Source organism: Tachyglossus aculeatus, chromosome 6 (assembly GCF_015852505.1).
Source record: "Tachyglossus aculeatus isolate mTacAcu1 chromosome 6, mTacAcu1.pri, whole genome shotgun sequence".
Lineage (NCBI taxonomy): Eukaryota > Metazoa > Chordata > Mammalia > Monotremata > Tachyglossidae > Tachyglossus > Tachyglossus aculeatus.
In genome coordinates, this window is record NC_052071.1 from 13,309,860 (window position 1) to 13,324,700 (window position 14,841).

The following is a 14,841-nucleotide window of genomic DNA, read 5'->3' on the forward strand; positions in this document are numbered from 1 at the left end:
AAAGGAAATGAAAAAAATTACAATTAAACCGATTCACGGCCGATCCACGGAGACCATTTCTCTGGTACGATGCATAATTTACAACTCCTAAATAGAGGAGAGACATTAAAAATTGAAGTAACTGGATTTTCAACTGGGGTGGGCAAAAAGTTTCAAATTGAAAATTTAGGTTTTGGACGTGGCTTTCAGAAAGCCCCCCTACAACTTCAGCATCAGACTAAAGTCAAGGTGGGCCAACAGCCACAACCGACATAAAGCATCTACTAAACAGCAACTGTGAAGGTAGGAAGACAGTGTCATTGAAGAACACGGATAAAAACGCCGTATGCATGCCTGCACATGTATACACAAAACACAAATATCTGCAATACAAAAACCCATAAATTCACAGGATTTTGGCTCCTTTCCTAATTTTAAGTGTTTGCACAGGCCTAAAGGAAGGCCAGCGCAATACTGGAACTGCATAGCCTCACTCCCAGCACATCTTTAACCACTACTGAACAGAAAATAATCAGGTCCAGAAAATATTTTAGGAGAATAACAGAAGGTGGTCAACTACGAGGAAAAAAAGGAACCGCCAAGAGATGCCACAGAAAGAGAAAAGCCTCGTCACCACGTAAGCCATGTTGCTCTATTGTTCTGTCACGTTTCATTCTCTTAAATTCTTCGGCATTGATATTTCATACCTTTTCTCCGACTTCTGCGTTTGGTTTCCTTGGTCTCCTTAGGCTTTGCCTTTTTCTCCTCTCCTGACTCTCCATCACTCATGGACAGTTTGTGTCTCAGCAATCTGTGTCGATATCTAGGCTTCTTAGATTCTTCAGAGTCAGAGTCTGATTCAGAATTGTCTTCCGCATCATTCTCCTCTGAAAGAACAAAGTTAACAGAAGACACAAAAGTTTATTTTCTCTACTGCGATACCGTCTGAAATGGCGCAGATGAGCCGGAAAGTAGGTATTTGCCCTGCAACTGCTGAATCACTTCTGAATGAGAAGCAGTGTGGCTTAGTGGATAGAGCACAGGCCTGGGGCCTGGGTTCTAGTCCTGCCTCTGCTGTGTATCTGCTGTGTGACCTCGGGCAAGTCAATTAACTTCTCTGGGCCTCAGTTACCTCATCTATAAAACAAGGATTAAGAGTATGAGCCCCATGTGAGACAGGGACTGTGTCCAATCTGATCACGCTGTTGGATAGGGACTGTTCCTATATGTTGCCAACTTGTACTTCCCAAGCGCTTAGTACAGTGCTCTGCACACAGTAAGCGCTCAATAAATACTACTGAATGAATGATTAACTTGAAACTACCACCCAGCTCTTAAGACAGTGCTCGGCACATAGTTAAGTGCTTAAGTACAATAAAAACAATATTATTTTTATTTATTCTGGTGACTTGACACCTGTCCACATGTTTTGTTTTGTTGTCTGTCTCCCCCTTCTAGACTCTGAGACCATTGTTGGGTAGGAATAGTCTCTATATGTTGCCAACTTGTACTTCCCAAGCGCTTAGTACAGTGCTCTGCACACAGTAAGCACTCAATAAATATGATTGAATGAATGAATAATAATGGTTAATAATAATCCAGCCCAAAAATGTAGCAGTTCATCCTTTAGTACTGATTATAGTTTCTATGCAAATCCATTTATTTACAAAGTTGCAAAAATGAATGGTTCTGTACAGGAAACTTTCCTTTCCTCTTTTCCCACACCCTTTTTCTTTGCCCTAACTTGCTCCGTTTGTTCTTCCCCCACTGCACTTATGCACATATCTGTAATTTAGTTATCTGTACTGATGTGTCTCCATGCCTCTAGACTGTAAGCTCTTTGTGGGCAGGGAATGTGTCTGTTTACTGTTGCATTGTACCTTCCCAAGTGCTTAGTACAGTGCTCTGCATAGAGTAAGCGCTCAATAAACTGAATGAATGAAACAGGAGCATGTGTGATGCTCTCAGAGATAACCACTGAAACCCGAAGTTGGCATTATTCCTATGAGAAGATATCCTAAAACGTCTGATGGCTTAATGATCCTTTAATATTTTAATCAAAGAAAAGAAAAACATTGTTTTGAGAAAATGGCGCATTTCTATTTTCATTCACCAAATCAAGGCACTTACCATCATCTCCTGAATGCCCTTCATTTTGTTTTCCAGTTCTCTTTTTTTCTTCTTCAGGTTCCTCATCTGACGATCCATCTTCATCTGATGAAAGATTAGCTTTGATTTCTTCCAACAGCATCTTCTTGGCGATTCTTTGAAATGAAACAAAAACGGAAAAAAAAAGAACTCATGGATCCTGTGTTTGGAACACCCTTTACGCCCAAATGTCATCCTTAAAAAGATTCTCAACCTCAAAAATCAGGTGAAGACATAAGCTACAAATGAGCAAACAGACAGAAGCGGGGCTGAAAATAAAGACATCCTTGACGAAAATACAATTCAATCCGAACTAGTGCCTCGACAAAAATATCAGACTAGCAATAAGGACTTTCAAAATTTGTAGCTTATTAAAAGCACTGCGTTTTGGGCCAAATTGTATCTGTAATTTTTATAGAAATTTGTAATTTGGAATTTACTTGTGTTATTCCTGAATTATTTAATTCCTCACGGGTAAATTATGTTCTCTGAAAGGATATGGGTAATAGACCACCATATTGTGTCCTGAATTTAGACGGTTTGGAATTTATGGGCTAAAACGTCTTACCCATCAATTCTGTTCACCAGTCAGAGATACATACCTTTCTCTTCTGTGTTCAAGAAATCAGCGACCATCAATCCTGATGTGCTTCAAATTGCAAATTTGTTGAACCAATCAAGAATAGTAGAGCCCAGAGGGTAAGGGAGATGAGTGCTATTACACACATCTTTAGAGAACACAAATTACAAGCAAATAATCTTTCCTTCTCTGTAGATAGCTGGTGCAATAGATTTCCACTCTCTGAAAACCAGAAAATTCTCACAGATAGCAACCGATCCTTGCGAGGGAGAATACTTGATTCTGAGCACCGAAAGTTCATGCTCTTCTATACGTAATTCTTTTCAGAAAAATAAGCAACTTGGGTACTCGAATGAACAAAGGGCAGTTGAAGTAATGCAAAACTTGGCGAAAAATTAAATGCGTACAAAAAGGTCCGGACACTCAAGAGAGTTTGCATCAGCCAAGTGAAAAGCCACACACTAGCACATCCATTTGATGAATTCCTGCAAAACCAACAGATCACCCCCAAGAATATACACCCAATTCTTATGTAAAATAAGGGTTACATTCTCGTAAGAGTCTCCCATTAAGGGAAGCTCATACTGAGGTACTCACCCGCTCTAAATTCACGCAGACGCACACTAGCAGTTCCTTCTATAATGCGATACGCCAAACCCACTCAAGCGTGTGTTATCACAACAGAATTCCCTACTCCCTTTATCGCCAAGCCACGCATTGAAAACCCTCATTATGGTCCAACAGGACGCTGGTCGGTTTTTAAATAATGCAAGTTTTCACTACACGTTTGACAGAATAAGATGGCACAATTAAGGAACGTCCTTCCCACACTACACATCTCTCCACACAGAATGTGATGTGGTGCTAGAAGAAACATTTGTGTGCATGCATGTGGCATTGACCAAAGCATGAGTACTATAACCCAAATTTTCTTTAAGGAAAACAACCCGACTTCTAGAACTGCCCGTAATCTCGCTCTCCACTTCCAAAACCTGCGACGAGTGGAAAATTCCAAATGAGATGAGAGGCGGAGAATGAACTGATTCCAAATAATCAGCCAGACATTATCCGCTGAAGCTCGGTAGGGATCAGAACTCCACCTTTTTCAGGCCAGTTATTAAAAAACTGGTTTTAAGGCTGGTGGGAACTTGACTTTCCTTGGTCCTGAGATCTGGAGCCTGCTTTCTCACCTCCCAGATGGAAATCCGTATCCGTGGTGTGGCTACAGAGTTTGCGAAAGTATCCTTTATTTTCGTTCCGTGGCTAGCTCTTCGGAAGAGATTAATCTTGACTTTCACTGTCTGTGGCCTTCAAAGATGTGAACCAGAGTGGCTGAGGGGACTGAGTGAAAATCCATGCGTCTAAACACTACTGGGCTTGTGATATCCCTATCGAGCCTGGATTAGTTATTTAAAACCTTTTGGGGTACTTAGAGTTCTACTGATGTCCAAAATGAACTGCCTGTCGGTTCTCGAGCTGATCTTCTGATCCTGATCTTCGGGGGAAAGAGAAGGAACTTCATATGCCCGATTTCAAATCAACGTGGCCAGTGATGGAACAATTGAGTCTCCTTATACCTCCTTATGCCTTATACCAGTCACCGAAAACTTGTTTTCTCTTCCGGAAGACCCTCTGGGATCCAACCTCAGGAATGGAATGGCTATCCGGCAATACTCCAGAGGAAAACCACCAACTTCCCATTCCAGTTCATATAAATCACGTGGCATAATGGATAGAGCCTGGGCCCGGGGGTCAGAGGTCACAGGTTCTAATCCCGGCTCCGCCACTTGTCTGCTGTGTGACCACGGGCAAGTCACTTCACTTCTCTGCGCCTCAGTTACCTCATCTGTAAAATGGGGGTTGAGGCTGTGGGCCCCATGTGGGACAGGGACTGTGTCCAAAGTGATTTGCTTGTAACCACCCCAGTGCTTAGTACAGTGACTGGCACAGAGGAATCACTTAAGTACCGTAATTAAGGGTGAGGACGGGGAGAGCATCACAAGGGAAGCTATTCACAGGCTCCAGCAGTTTGGCTTCCAGAATATCACTTTCCAAAACCTCTCTTCTCTGGGGATGCCTCTGCCCAATATTTTCACATCTCACACCGCATGTAAGCGCTTAGTACAGTGCTCTGCACACAGTAAGCGCTCAATACGATTGAATGAATGAATGCAGGGCAGCAGAATTCCTTGCCTCTCTCCTCCTGGACCCCTCCCCTGCACAATGAAAAGATGTTACTTTTTTCTCTCCTTTTCCTCAAAAGCACGGAAAATCTGCCACTCTGATGAAGTAAGAGGGAAGAGTCCCATGATCGCCAGAAGGATTTCCAGCTTTAAAGTATGTTGCGACCCGCTACCTGCCCTATTATTTGACATAAGCTCACTGACCTGAAGCCTGTTTCTCTAAGGGAAATGATAATTAAAAAGCCTTAGTGTTCTATTTTGGCTGAAGTCTGCTAGCCAGGCAACCTAAGCTATGATATTCTTCCACTCCTATGAATATCAGGGTTTTCCAACGGTGAAGCCTGACCAGACAAAATGCCACTTCCAAGGAGAGCGGTCGGGGGCAACGAAGAAATTGAATTTAACTTCAGGGCCTTCATTAGGCCAACTAATGAACTCGGAGTGAAATGGGGGAACAGCACCACTGGCTTCTGAAGAATTTGATCATACCGAATCTGCGGTCTTCAAGATCGTGATAAGTGGAACCACATCGGGCTCTCCTTACAGGTGAGAAAAGGATATTTTTTGGGGTGGGTGACTTTTCTTTGTCTGTGAAGATAACTGAACAGTCCCTAGCCTTGCCGGTAGAGCAGTGCTTGAAATGCCCTCAGCATTTCACTCCGATACATTAGGAGGACGCCGAATCCATCCTTGACCGCCACGCTGCTCTGAAGATACTAGACATGTGGAATGGGATCACTTTCCCAACACAGAGAGCTCTGACGGTACGGCCAAATAAGATACTGAGGGCAGTCACGGAGCCTTTTTATTAAGCCCGGTCAGGCCCCGAACCACTAAGCCGATCAACCTACTAAAATGGAACTAAACTTGAAATAGCCGAACTTTGTTTTTCTTGGGGAAGAGAAGTGTTCTTCCCACAAGCCGGCAACAAGACATTTTAGGAGGTTCTTCTTCACCGACTATCGCGAGTCTCAGGGACCCAAAGACATCCTTTGAAAGGCAGCGGTCTTCAGCAAAGCATCATTCTGAAGATCTCAAACCAGATTTGGGCTAGTGAAAGTAGCAAACATACTGCTGATGTTTAGACTGCCTCAAGTTTTCTTTCTAGAGATCTTTCAGTTATAGTCTGAAGAGAAATTATCCCGGTAAACGAAGAACATTATCTGGGTTGTTCTAGATCACTATCTTCAGAACATGCATAGTATCCCAATTTGTAAGCTGCGAGTCTATCAATCTTACTGAGCGCTTTCTGTGTGCACAGCACTGAACTAAGCGCCTGGGAGAGTACAATATAACAGAGATGGGATTACCTGAGCACAAGGAGCTGACAGTCTAGAGGGGGAGACAAACATGAATATATATAAATTATTGTGGACGTATACATAAGTGCTGTGGGGCTGAGGGAGAGGTGAATAAACAGTGCAGATCCAAAAGTAAGGGTGACACAGATAAGAGTGGGAGACGAGGAAGTGAGGGCTTAGTCAGAAGAGGCTTCTTGGAAGAGACGTGCTATTGGAGAAACATTAAATCAATCAATCAATCGCATTTATTGAGCGCTTACTGTGTGCAGAGCACTGTACTAAGCACTTGGGAAGTACAAGCTGGCAACACATAGAGACAGTCCCTACCCAACAGTGGGCTCACAGTCTAGAAGGGGGAGACAGAGAACAAAACCAAACATACTAACAAAATAAAACAAATACAATAGATAGGTACAAGTAAAATAAATAGAGTAATAAATACGTACAAACATATATACATTAAAGGCACAGGCTGTGCCAGCCTGGCACAAAACTTGGGCAATGCGGGAGGAAATGGAAAGGAAAGAAGGGGGCAGACTGCAAGCTCGTTGTGGGCAGGGAACTGTGCTCTACACACAGTAAATTCAACTGACTGAAATACACCCATAAACCATATATAGCAAAGATCCAAAATGTGATCAATATAGAAGAAGTCGCAGGAAGGGAGGGGAAATATCCACCGGCGCCATGCAAACCGCATCTCAACGAGTAGCTTACCACACCTTAAACCAAAGTCAAGTGTGGCAGCCACCGTACAGTTTGAAGGACCTGCGACAAACGGAGCTGAAACCGACAAGCAATTTGGGTCAAGCCGGTAAATCCAAGATCGCTATCAGGGTTTCTGGTGTCTCCTGGAAGTTAAAGGAGTGACTGTGGTCCACTAAAATGAAATTATGGCAGTCCTGGAGGCCGCGTTACTGAAATTTCAAAACGGTTCGCACGGGAAAAGAAAACAAAAGAGAGTCATCTATTGCACCAGCTGGCTTTTAGAGAAGCTGCCAAACGCAGTAAAACAGGAAAAATGCATATATTTAGAAGTAAAGCAGCCCAGGTCAAACTTCTAAATCTGGGTTTAGAAGGATATCAGAAATGACACTATCAACCTCGGCCCATCAAAATGGAACTTGCTCAGATAAACCCTAAATCCTTCTCACTCCTTTTCCCTCGGCTTTTCACATGTCCCACTTTAAAGCGGGCAGGAAGTAACCAAAGAATCGCTGTGGAAAAATTAAAATTTTAGGTTAAGCTGCCTTGTCTTGCCCTGGAGCTTGCAAAACCAGAAAATACTTCATCACTCTTTTTCATATCTTTTCACCCAAACTCCCCAAAAAACCCTTTAACATAAAAAGCGTAACTATTTGCAAGCACCTTAAGGCCTCAAAATACATGTTAAAATATACAGTCTGAAATATGATACATCAACAATGGCTACAGAACGGAATCCAACTCAAATCCAAACTCCACTGTAAGAAAAAAATTAAGGGCTTCCAAAGCAAGTGTTAACTTCCCATACCTTTCAAGTTGGGGGAAAAATATATTTTAGACATTACTTATGAATAGGGTATGGATTTTTAGTTTCAACCAATTCAACGTGGCTTCTTTTCCCCTTTCCCCCCGTACCCCTTGAATTACTTATTAAATACTAAACACCCTCCAAAATTAAACCCACTTATTCTGATTCTCTCAAAGCATTTCCACAGCCAATACGGGCTTAAATCAAATAGGAATCGACCAGATTTCTGTCACAGTTGACACAGCTTTTTGGTCCATTTCCACAATAGTTCCACATCACGGTCTGGTGGGTACAGCATGTAAAATGGGGATTAAGACTGTGAGCCCCATGCAGGAACTGTGCCTGACCGGTTTACTTTATTATCTACCCCAATGCTTACAACAGTGCTTGGCACACAGTAAGCGCTTAACGAATGCCATCTTTTTTTAAAAAATTTTAAATTGACACTAGGGTCAGGTGGTCTTTATTTCCCGAGGATGCTGCTCCTTCTCATTCCTCTATAATATCATCATCAATTGTATTTATTGAGCGCTTACTATGTGCAGAGCACTGTACTAAGCGCTTAGCACTGTACTATCCTGTAATATCCTCTGCTAATACCAACAGTTGAACTCAGGAATGCCCCACAGTGATTTTTGGGCCAGTCATTTCACTTTCTCCGTGCCTTAGTTTCCTCATCTGTACAATGGGGATTATGTCATTACCATTTCTCCTTCCTACTCACTTGGGCTGAGAGATCCAGGTGGGACAGGAATCAGGTGCAAAATAATTATCTTGTATGTACCTCGGCATAATACAGCACTTGGCACGCATTAAGATCTTAACAAATACCCCTAGTAGTATTATCATTACTGTTCATTTACTATTACTATTGCCTGTATTTTGTAGAGTACTCTCTCACTTTGTGAAAATGCTCTGGTTTTACAGTGCAAGCGGAATTTACCTCGGCTCAAACACCATCCCCAGCGCTTAGAACAGTGCTTTGCACAAAGTAAGCGCTTAACAAATGCCATCATTACTATCCCTTTGCTCTTTCGGCTAACCATTTTGTCCATTTTGACAAGGTTCTGTTGGGCAGTATTAACAGATTTTTACTCTGTCAGTACAAAGCATCCTTTCGCTGGACAGCATGTGCAAAGTACCCTTTAAATATTTACATCTGCATACTTGAAAAAAAATCAACTCGATATCCATTATCACTGGGACATTTTTACACTTAATAATAATGACGGCATTTGCTAAGTGCTTACTCTGTGCAAAACACTGTTCTAAGCACTGGGGAGGGTACAAGGTGAGCAGGTTGTCCCACGGGGGGCTCACAGTCTTATTCCCCCATTTTACAGATGAGGGAACGGAGGCACAGAGAAGTGACTTGCCCAAGGTCACACAGCTGACAATCGGCAGAGTCGGGATTTGAACCCACGAGCCACTCTTTCCACTGAGCCACGCTGCTTTGTAACAATACATATCCACACTGTTTGGAAATATATTTATTTGGTATAGGTCAATTTTCCGGCTCTGGGGTCCAGAATATAACACTATGGGAAACTCTATCTCACTTAATAATAATGGCATTTATTAAGCGCTTACTATGTGGAAAGCACGGTTGGTTTTCTTTCCCTTAACACTTGATTTTCAGGGAGCCAGTCGAGAGCGCACAGTTGGGTTTTCATCTATTCTGACCTTTTGGAATGATACTGGAGTCCAAAACCCTGAATGAGACCAGTTGCCTTAATTTTGCCATATATAGCAAATCAGCTGTAAATTTGGTGGTTTACTGAATCTCCTGTGTGACTGGCAAGCACCAGAAAGGAGTAATTTTACCAAGTAAACACGTGCCACACCGGAAGTTGCATGTGAATCATAAAAATCCAAGGTCAGATGAAACCCATGAGTGTAAATCTAATTTTTCCCCCTCCAAATTGATAGACTTCATTTCCAAAGCCTATTTTAACTTAAAAAAAAATCCATACCCTATCTTCAAAGCTCAAATATATGACACGCTATTTAACCCATGCCATGCTACACATGCAACACTAATTGCAGTGTGCTCACTATTTCAATAACTAGACGATTTCAACTTTGTTGGTGCAAATGGCTGTTCTCAAGATGCTAACATTTCTACCAAAGGTTTGGTCTAAAAATGCACAAAACCAAGCAGTGACCCCTATTCACTCCTATTAAAATAAGTATCCCTAGAAATGCTTTCTTGTATGCTATTTCCTTGCACTTTAAAACTACATTAAGCTGGACTAGGAAATGAATTTTTATTTAGCTTGATCCACTTTTCCAACAGGCAAGTTGGATTCCCCCGGCAAAACTTGGCCAACTTTTCCACGCTTCAAAATTCTTCCATTTTTCCACGCTTACAAATATTCCACTTTTAATTCCAAGCTGGGGAAGGTTCTCTCTCCGCCCCCCCACCAAATAATATTAGCCCATTTTTAAAATTTTAAGGGTTCGATGCTCCTCCTCTACTCACATGAGTGTTTGTTAGGGAAAGAAAAATCTGGCAAGGTAGGAGGAATGTGCATCACTATTGATTATAGTAAACTTGTGGCATGAAGAATGGAAAGTCTGAGATACTAACAGAGTATTTGACTGTGCTAGAAGTCCCTCATTAGATAATCAATTCAGTCATGGTTTAAAGCCATTTTAAACCACCTGTTTTACAAAGCAGTGTAGACTGCGATAGTTGTTTTTCTTTTTGGAGAGGGCGACAGGAAAGTGAATTATGAAATGACTAAAAAAAAATCTCAGAATGAAATCAGGATTATAAAGAAATCTCTCTCACGCTGAGTACCCACAGTTACTGGGAATACTTATATTAGGACACTTGCTGAGCCAAACAAAATTATCTCCGAAAAAAGGGAGCAAATTAATTTCCCAGAGTAATTCTCTAAAGCTCCAAATTACACTGACCTTGGAGGCAAAAGCTGTGCCTAAATCAGGTTAAGGAGGATCACACAAATTAACAAATGTTCAAATCTGAGAATTAAATCAAGGATGGATACACATTTCCCAAATCCCCCATTTCATTTTGGAATCTCAGGGTGACAGCACACGAGACAGATTATAACATCGAAGAAAGGGCATTTAAGATCATAATGGGGAATGTTTTCGAATCCACAGTACTTTTGAAGTCAACAGATGAACAGTACTTACCAGTCCAATCTCAGAGAACTATTAAATATCACTATTTTTGCCACTTTCAGAAAGGTATCAGGCACTTTGAAAAATCTCGTTTAACTAGATAGAGGCAAAAGTCGGTTGTGCCAACATGAAGGGAACCATTCTGAAAATATGCAAAACAACTTTGCCAGAGAGGGGGCCAAGGTGAATTGGAAAGAGATGAAAATAACCATAATACGGCAAATTCTCTGACAAGAAATTAGTCAAAGGCTTTGAAGTCTTAAATTATTGCAGGAGTGTGCAACAAAGAAGCCAACGATTTGCGGCATTGCGGGGAAATTTTGATTCGCATCTGTCCGTAAGCAGAGCTGAAACCAAATACGCGTTCAGAGGAACTTCTTCGTTAAGGAACGCAAAATCCAACAGCTACAAATTTCCTCCCAAACGTATTCTGGAGTCGCTGGGCATGATGCTTCCTCACGCCAAAAGACGGCACGCACCAAAAAAAAAAATTTAAAAACTGCACAAACTGCCGAAGCTAACGGGGGAAAATACACAATTATCTGCAAGGGCTCTGGATGCAGGAAGGGAGTGTCATCTACTTGGTGGCCTGGGAATTGTAAGTTTTCGGTGCTACTGCCTGGGCTCCCGCTCACTCACTGGGAACTTTGGGGTTCTCCTAACGACCCCAGAGAGAACGAAAGCTCCTTAAATTGAAGGGGTTGAGGAGGAAATGTCGGGGAAGGGCTCTGGGCCAGCTCCCGTAGGTGGCACATCTTATCTTATAAAAATACCATCATCATCATCTTATAAAAGCAAAGTACCACACTAACACTTTTAGCCAGTTGCTGGCTGTGGCAAGACACCCATCAATGAAACTCCCATAATGACGTCTAGGTCCACCAGAATCAAATTTATAATATTTCTCATACTGGTACAAGACCTAAGACATAATGACAACTTTTTTTAGATTTAGGAACAGTGGCCCACCTTTTGACCCTCCGATACATACGGCTGGACAATTTTAAATTCCTGCCTTAATCCCGCTAAATATTTATTGACCCTTGCCGGAGCGGGCGTCTTTTACTCATCATTCTTCTGAAAACGTAGCTGGGAACTGAACTGTACTAAGTTATGTTTACGTTGGCCTGAAAGACAAAATCTGGTCTCATCTCAAGCCATCTTCGATGGAAATTTGGAAAAGCCCTTATGGGATTTGAATGTACTTGTCGACAGTTGTGAGCTATACATGCCCATTCTGGACAATTGGATCCATTATTAAATCGTGAGAAGGCCTCCAACATAAAGAGTGGATTTAAAATGATCGGGGTAGAGTTTTGAGCAGGGATGGGAAGGCAAATGAAAACCCCAACCAATTCCAAATGAACTGTTTTAAAAGCATTTGGGTACCTTGCATGCTCCAGGACAAATCACAATGTAGACAACACTGGTGCAGTTGGATCGGTTATTATCATTTGTTTGATCGAAAGCACAAAATCTGGTCTAAAAAGTCCTAAGATCTGATCAGTTGTGCCAACAGGAAAATACTTGTCTTCTAATCACAGGACAAGAATAAGCTTGTTACAGTGGCAGAGAATGCTCTCAAAATGAGAGAATTCAGGATTGTAAACATCGATCAATACCATCGCTGTTTTTTTGTAAACATACACAGGATGTCCAAAATTACAAATTCGCTTGGAGGCTAAAATCCAAAAATCGAACGGTTAAGTAAGGAGGGAATGGTGAGTGCTATTAATTTTATTAAAATATAAAATGTTATTAAAATATATGCATCTATTCATATCCATGAATATATTCATGTGTTCAGAGGCCTAAGGATGGTTAAAAACGAACATTCCTATAATAGAAATGTAATCTATACTTCTGCAAAATACTTTAACTGACTTTATTCAATTTAAAAGCCTACATATATAATGTCAGACTTGCTTTGGTTCAAGTGCCTTCTTTCACCAAGCGCCGAATTGTCTACTAACTTGATTGACTTTTGTTCCAACAACCTCGTGACCTGATGGATAGACCGGGGTGGGGGTCAGAAGGACCTGAGTTCTAATCCCGGCTCTGACACTCGTCTGCTGTGTGACTCTGGGCAAGCCGCTTAACTTCTCTGTGCCTCCGTCACCTCATCTGTAAAATGGGGATTACGACCGTGAGCCCCACGTGGGACGCGGACCGTGTCCACCCTGATTAGCTTGCATCGGCCCCGGCGCTCCGTACGGTGCCTGGGACACAGCTGGGCGCTTAACAAATACCATTTAAAGCAAAACAAAACCAAAAACCTCACCGTTCAACCCTTTGATAAAAGATGCATTACAGTGCAAATTAAATGCTTGAACGAGAAAAATGTTTTACAAAGATTTATTTCAACCAACAAATACTCATAAGCATACTGCAGTGATACACTATTTACCTCTTTAATAAACAAGAACACTGCAAATTACAGCACTAAAAAGGTAGAAGCAGAAATTATAATGAAACAAAAACAGATACACAAAGTAATGAGAGAGCATACAGCACTGTCCGTCATATCATGACCTGGTCACAAATTGCAAGCTAGCAAATATAATTCGAGGATTTGATCTCATGCCCTGGATGCAAACTTTCAGGATCATTTAGTGCACAATTCAAATGCAATCCAATGAGCTGCCTCACTACAACTGTGCAATCCAGTACGTCCACCCTAAATAAACTCTGGGTATTAAATCTCCCTCTTTGGCCCGGTAAAAACTAAGCAACCTTCTTGCTGGGAACCTCAAAAGACTTTCCCTCTTGCATGGCTGAAATATCTACCTTCAAAGCCAATTTGAAATTCTGGTTATAAAATTCTGAAATGTCGTTTAGCAGGACAGTGGCACCATTTTCAGTCCTACGTACACCATGGAGCTGTTGGCGAGATTTACCGATAAAATGCCCTGCCCTCCCAGAGAGAAAGTCTCCGAATATTTCAAAGTTGAAACTGCTTTTCATATTGTGTTAGTTCACACAAACTCAACTACGGATTTAAAAACGCTCCCTCGTGGCATTCTGCTGACCACCTTCCCCCAAATTAAGGCTTATATACCAAGAATGAACTGGAATAAGAAAATACTTCTCTTTGAGCAGTAAATAACATCACTGTCGGTTGTGTCATTTGTAGTAAATGTTTTCTTTGAGAGAAATGGGTGACAAAGACTTTCTCCGGGTGTTCTTTACAGATGGGGAGTATACATAAAGCACAACTGTGAATAAATCACGACTGCAAGTGCTTCAGTGATCCCCTACTGTGAAGCCCCTCATACGTGGATTTCTAGCTCTACTCAAGACACAAAATGAGATTTTGAACTTACTTCAATAAAATGCCCCTTGGTATTTTGCCGATGAGAACTGGTGGCTGTGTTTTCACAGTCTGTTATTTAAAACAAGTTTCCCGTATAGAAAACCCTCACTCTGTAAGGAGCAAACCTAATTTTAAGCACCAACTTCAACTCTGTTCAATCTCAATCTACCGGTGAACGGCAACGAAAAGCACTACTCTCCCATCCCGCTGAACGCTATCCAGCCACCGCGTTAAATGTCACGAACCTAGTCGAAATACAGGGCGAGGCTGTGAATTTCTCTGTAACTATCGATTAGGTGCAGTAAAGGCAGTGGAGCAGAAAAATAGACGACATCAGTGTTTGCGAAACACGATTACAGTACAGCGGCGTTTACTAACTTCTCCTCGGAAATTAAAAAAAAAAATGTCGCTCAAAAGAGTCAAACGAATAACTCCACCTTTACAGATTAGGAACCACCATGAAATGTTTGTCCTGGTATGCCCCTCAACTGGGTCAGCTCACTGCCATAAATGCTGACTTTTCACAGGTCACTGTGCATCTGAAATCAATGTGCACTTCAGCTGAAAGCCAACGCTGAACGCACACGATGGGAAGGAGTTCATACACAAACTGCTAACCCATCTACGATACTTCTGCTTCTCGGAAAAATATTCAGGTTAAAGCACCGTAT

The 14,841-nt window shown here is 41.7% G+C and overlaps 1 protein-coding gene across 2 annotated transcripts in view; it reads right to left on the minus strand.

Annotated features, from left to right (window-relative positions):
* ATRX (ATRX chromatin remodeler) overlaps window positions 1-14,841 on the minus strand; it is a 191,483-nt gene that overhangs the window by 93,319 nt on the left and 83,323 nt on the right. For both annotated transcript variants that reach the window (XM_038747865.1, XM_038747867.1), the window contains exons 11-12: window positions 2,110-2,243; window positions 687-866 (exon numbers count right to left, since the gene is read on the minus strand). In XM_038747865.1, coding sequence (XP_038603793.1) covers window positions 687-866; window positions 2,110-2,243 — 314 coding nt within the window. The remainder of the gene's footprint in view (window positions 1-686; window positions 867-2,109; window positions 2,244-14,841) is intronic.